Source organism: Bos taurus, chromosome 4 (genome assembly GCF_002263795.3).
Source record: "Bos taurus isolate L1 Dominette 01449 registration number 42190680 breed Hereford chromosome 4, ARS-UCD2.0, whole genome shotgun sequence".
In the NCBI taxonomy this organism is placed as follows: Eukaryota; Metazoa; Chordata; class Mammalia; order Artiodactyla; family Bovidae; genus Bos; species Bos taurus.
The window spans coordinates 82,596,468-82,602,834 of record NC_037331.1 but is presented as its reverse complement, the minus strand read 5'-3'; the positions used below and the strand labels follow the sequence as shown (position 1 = coordinate 82,602,834).

At 42.5% G+C, this 6,367-nt stretch overlaps 1 gene segment (V, D, J or C); it reads right to left on the bottom strand.

Annotated features, from left to right (window-relative positions):
* Nucleotides 1-3,110: 3,110 nt before the first annotated feature.
* Nucleotides 3,111-4,153, bottom strand: LOC112446412 (T cell receptor gamma variable 8-like). The segment is given in 2 exon segments: nt 3,111-3,941; nt 4,066-4,153. Coding segments are annotated over 2 exon segments (486 nt in total).
* Nucleotides 4,154-6,367: the final 2,214 nt, after the last annotated feature.

Sequence of the window (6,367 nt, the reverse complement as noted above, 5' to 3'; positions counted from 1 at the left end):
CTTCATGTAAGAGAAGGGGCCACTGACTAGTACTGATTCTGTGCTGGCTAAATGGATACCTGGTGGGAGACATTCCATATGTGTGATCTTATCACTGCAATAACTGAGTTGGATGTAATTACTCCCAGTTGGTCAATGAGGACAGCATAATGAATTCTTGCATTTTCATATAGCTAATAAATAAAAGAACTGGGGTTTAAAGTTTAATCTGTGATACTCAGAAGCCCATGCATTTACATTCCTGCCCATGAGGCTGTCTTGTCTTAGGGCCTTGGCTTTGGTATTCTTGCTCTATGTCTGTATCCTAGGGGAGGGATAGAGAATTAATTATGTGAACCATTGATTGAGGTAGTCTGGGTTGAATCCCCAGATTAGAGCTGTGTGACTTCATTTAAAGGAACTTAATTTTAACAACTTACAAAACATATCTGTAAAGTAGGGGCAGGGAGAAATATTGTAGCACCACAAGGTGAGTAATGAGGATTAAATAGAAAATGCATGCAACATACAACACAATATCTTCCACATAACACACTTTCTGTAAGGGTCAGTTCATGTATTAGCTACTAGCACAACCGAAATTCTAGAAGCAAAAAGATATCATGTTTCCCTGGTCATTAGAAACAAACTGCTAAGTCACTTCAGTCGTGTCCAACTCTGTGCGACCCCATAGACGGCAGCCCTCCAGGCTCCCCCATCCTTGGGATTCTCCAGACAAGACACTGGAGTGGGTTGCCATTTCCTTCTCCAATGCATGAAAGTGAAAAGTGATAGTGAAGTACCTCAGTCATGTCTGACCCTCAGCGACCCCATGGACTGCAGCCTTCCAGGCTCCTCTATCCATGGGATTTTCCAGGCAGGAGTACTGGAGTGGGGTGCCATTGCCTTCTCCGTCACAAAACCTAGCCAGGCCTAATACCATGGCCCCAGCCCTTGCCCTTGGCAATGGTTCACACCCTAAAGAGTGGCTTTTCTCTGGATCCTAACAAATCCACCTCTTATCACTTTGTCTCTCAATGAATTTTTGCAATGAGACATCGAAACAAAAGCCACACTAAATTATGAAATCCACTGTTTGAATTTGGAAACTATAACTACACTTTCTAATTGAGAGTCATCTCACACCAAAACCAGCATTTATTGTGTCAAGATGACTCCTAGGAAATGATAATGTTGCTATTATTTAGTCATTAAGTCATGTCCAACTTTTCAGATCCCATGGACTGTAGCCTATGAGGCTACTCTGTCCATGGAATTCTCCAGGCAAGAATACTGGAGTGGGTCACCATTTCTTTCTCCAGGGGATCTTCCTGACCCAAGGATCGAACCCACATCTCCTGCATTGGTAGGTGGATTCTTTACCATCTGAGTCACCAAGGAAGCCTCACATAGTGAATAAGACAGTGCTATTCCTGTCATTATTTACACAAATACTTGGGCTGTTTCATTACTTAATCATGCTTTATCCAATTAATAGAAATTCTCTATGTTTCAAACATTTTGTTCTATATCATAGAACAAAAATAAAATCTTTTCTTAATTCTGATAGGAATTATAGTCAATTTACATACATGAATTTAGGAAAGATCAGCTTCTTTATGATATTGATCTTTTCCTTCATGAATATGTTAAGTCTCTCCATTTGTGCAGGTCCAATTTTATGTAAAATTTAAACTCAAAGTGGATCAAAGAAATAAATGTGCAGAACAAAGCCTAAACAACATTGGAAAAATATAAATAACAAGAAGTTTTTGTTTCAATCTTTTTTAAAGCCCCAAAATAGTGCATGGTCCCTGGTACCGAGGCCCAAGTTAAAGTCAGTGCATTTACTATCCAATCCCTTCTTGCCTCCAGTCACAGAAGTGAGAAGGACCAGAAACTTTGACCTGTGGTTGTGGGATTCTCATGGAGAAATGTGATGACCTGAGAGAGCAGCAGCACCCAGGATGCAACAAGAAAGGAAGGACTTCTGGGCTGGGGATAAGCCCATGAACACTGTTCTAGAATCCACTCCTGTTTGAGGCCAGGAACCAGTCCATTTCAGAGGGAGACATGTCACTTTGTCTGATACTGCTAGCATAGCAGTTGATATACATTGATATAAATCAACTTGAATAAGAATAAGCTATGGAACTTATTGGAAAATGCATTTTCATGCTTCATTCCAAGATTTGTGTTCCCTATATTGGGTACCATCCATAATGGGGACTTTTATTCCAACCCAATGCTTCTGACTCAGGTGTGCTCCATGGACCACACGTTAAGAAACACTGTTCTGGTAGAAATTTGGAGGATACTATACACAAGAGATTGGAGAAGAAAATGGCAGCCCACTCCAGTATTCTTGCCTGGAGAATCCCAGGCACAGGGGAGCCCGGTGGGCTGCCCTCTATGGGGTCCCACAGAGTCGAACACTACTGAAGCGACTTAGCAGCAGCAGCAGCAGCATACACAAGAGGGGCTTCCCTGGTGACTCAGTGGTGAAGAATCTGCCTTCGATGCAGAAGATGCAGGAGACCCGGGTTCGATCCCTGAGTTGGAAAGACCCCCAGGAGGAGGGCATGGCCACCCCCTTCAGTATTCTTGCCTGGAGAATCCCATGGACAGTACAGCCTATCCCTGGCAGGCTACAGTCCATAGGATCTCACAGAGTCAGGCAAACTGAAGCGACTTAGCCCACATGCATACACAAGAGACCTCATACACAAGAAACCACATACATATAAATATAGCATTTCTGTACTTCAGTATTAATTGTATGTCCTTAAACCTAGCCCAATAAGAAAGTCATTTCTTATATGACTTTTCAGTTGATACAGATACCACTCATTGTTTCATTGTTCCCCCAAATGTTCTTTAACTTGAATTATTGAAAAAAAATCTAAGTCTCATTCCAGTTTGGGACTTGGTCATGTCAATATCGGGGGTGGGAGTGAAAAGAACTTCTGGCCTTACTTGTTTAATACAGAACAGTTCTGGCTGTGGGCTGAACTTCAGCAGAAGGTGTAAGTAGAATACTATGACTGGCATAGCTCCATCAATCCCCCTTTTCCTACATTTCATGCCCTGGTTGTTAATATAAGAAAATATCAATTTGTCCAATAGATAGATCAGATACCAGCTTGGGCTTCAGGATCCAAGTTTTCACTCCATCTTTTCTCATACTTCATAATCGTGAATAATGAAGATGCTTCATTCCTAGCCATCTTCTCTGGAAAATGATCAGATAAATGATTCAATATAACTAACCTTTCAATTTGTTCTCCTAAATATTCCCCTTAATAGATCAATACAAGGTGCTCTGTCTGTCCTCAAGAGACCGTTGGATAGACTCCACCAGCTCCTAGGGAAGTTAAAAGAATATGCTGCCTACCAGCTGCTTGCCTGAGGCCTTAAGATGGAGACCTGCTTTTAGGAAAAATCTTTGTTGGCTAAACAACGAACAACAGCAGCTGAGGGGAGGTGGGAGGTGGCAGTGACTGGGGCTGGGCGTTGAGCTCAGGATTTCTCTTCATTCAGAGTAAAAGGAATTGGGGGCAGGAAGTGAGACAGGGGTTGGTCTATCCTGTGTATCAGGGCTGTTTTGGCAGCCACAAGCAAAATTTCCAGTGCAGTGTAAAGGAAGTCTAAACCAATGTGCTTCTCCCAGACAGCACAGTAGTAGGTGCCAGAATCACTTTCTTGCAAGTTGGAGATTACAAACGTGTAGCTCTTCCCTGTGCCTTTGTAAACGTGGTATTTCCCTTCACTGATTCCTGAGTCCAACACAACCTTTGAGTTGGAGACAATGTAGTGGAGAAGGCGTCGGGGTACAGCTCCGTCCTGGAATTTGTACCAGTGGATATAGCTTCCTGTAAGATCACAATCCATTACAACAGATGACCCAGTCGCCCTCATGACTGACAACTTGTCCTCTTCCATGTTGGAAGATACCTGCATGACTGCAATGGGGAAAGCAACAAAAAATCATAAGGAAAAGGAAACACCATTTCTTAGTATGACCCTCCCCCTCACCATTGCCAAAAAGTACAGAAAAATCCCAGAGCATCCAGGCAACACACTTACCAGGAGCCAGGAAAACCAGAAACAGTGCTGGGACCCACAGCATGCCTGGGACAGTGAGCTAGACCGAGTTTCCCAGAAGATGTGACAGGCAGAGCAGTCATCGAGGATCTCTCTTAAAGACCACCAGGCTGAGCCCAGAAGGGGTGGGTGCTAGGTGAGGCCTGGGGAGGAGCCCTGCCTCTTTGCACCAACCCCTTTCTGGAGGGCAGGCTGGGAGCAGCCGCCTCCCCCACAGGAGAAGAGAAGCCTGAGTTCTGAGCTCTCAGAACTGCAAACAGAGGGATCAGATAAGGGGTGCACAGTGAAACATGGACAAAACTTGCCTGTTGCCTGGTGGAGTGAGCAGACCTGAAACAGGCTAAGTTCCCTGCAGCTCAGTATTTCAGTGTTAATGATGCTGCCATAGTCTTTCTCTCAAGCAACCACCTTTCTATCATTTCCCTGCTCTACCTTCCTCTTTACATCTGTAGGTAAACTTGAGGCAACCACCCTCAAATGCAATAAGCATTCACCCCTCTTTTATTACAAGAAATTGATACCAGGTAAATTGATCTATATTTAACTCTCTTCAAAGTTAAATGTGTATATGTGTATGCTTACAAATCAATTCAATAAGAGAAATTTTTTCATCATCAAGTAAAAGCACTTCACCTAGGGTTGCTGGATTTAGTGGAGAAAATGTCTTACGTAGTACTATGTAACATTCAGATATACTGACACTAAAAAAACATGATGTTTATCTGAAATCCAGGAAATATGGATATCGAAACAACAATGAGATGTCATCTCACCACTGTCAGAATGGCTGTTATCAACAAGACTTGAACTAACAAGTGTGGGTGAGAAAAAGGAGAAAATAGACCCTTGTGCACTCCTGGTGGAAATGTATATTGGCACAGTCACTATCAAAACGGTAGAAAGGGTCCTTGAAAAATTGAAAATGCAACTACCATGTGACCCGGCAATGCTACTTGTGGGTATTGATCTGAAAAATAAAAACACAAACTTGAAAAGGTATCTGTACTCCCGTGTTCATTGCTGCTTTATTTACAACAGTCTAAACTTGGAAAAACCTAAGTGTCCATCAGTATACAGATGAATGGGTAAAGAAGCTGGAGTATATGTATGGGATGGAATACTCCTCAGATATCTGCAACAATATGGGTGGAACTTAAGAGCATTATGCTGAGTGAAAAACTAAGACAGAGAAAGACAAATATCATAAACCTCTCTTACATGTGGAGAAACAGAGAACAGATCAGTGGTTATGAGAGGCAAGTGGCAGGAGATGGGAGAAACACTCAAATGGTTTGTTTAAATAAATTGAGTTTTAAAAGAAAGAAATCATTCAAAAGAGGCAAAATGAAAAAAAAAAAAAAAGAGAGAGAGAGTAAAGAACATGCATGGTTCCTGCATATACAGTCAGTTCAGTTCAGTCGCTCAGTCGTGTCCGACTCTTTGCAACCCCATGAATTGTAGCACGCCCGGCCTCCCTGTCCCTCACCAACTGCAGGAGTTCACTCAAACTCACATCCGTCGATTTGATGATGCCATCCAGCCATCTCATCCTCTGTCGTCCTCTTCTGCTTCTGCCCCCAATCCCTCCCAGCATCAGAGTCTTTTCCAATGAGTCAACTCTTCACATGAGGTGGCCAAAGTACTGGAGTTTCACCTTTAGCATGAGTCCTTCCAAAGAACACCCAGGGCTGATATCCTTTAGAATGGACTGATTGGATCTCTTTGGTGTCCAAGGGACTCTCAAGAGTCTTCTCCAACACCACAACACCACAGCTCAAAAGCATCAATTCTTCGGTGCTTAGCTTTCTTCACAGTCCAACTCTCACATCCATACATGACCACAGGAAAAACCATAGCCTTGACTAGATGGACCTTTGTTGGCAAAGTAATGTCTCTGCTTTTGAATATGCTATCTAGGTTGGTCATATCTTTCCTTCCAAGGAGTAGGTGTCTTTTAATTTCATGGCCGCAATCACCACAAGGAATCATAAACCTATTGAAAGGTGTTCAGATACACTGTGTTTCCACTATGAGGCATACATCTCACAGAAATGTTTGTTCATGTCACCAGGACTCAAGGACAAGCATGCTTGTGGTGACATTATTAAAATTTTCCCCTTTGATTTACCTGGACTCATAGATGGATAAGTAGGAGATCAGACAAGGATAGTGAAACCACAGTGGAACTGAAATGATGTGCATACAGATTTTCACTCACTACTTTTGTAAAAATGCTGGGATATATGTTTAAAATATGTATAATAAAATGTTTTGGCCACTCTCT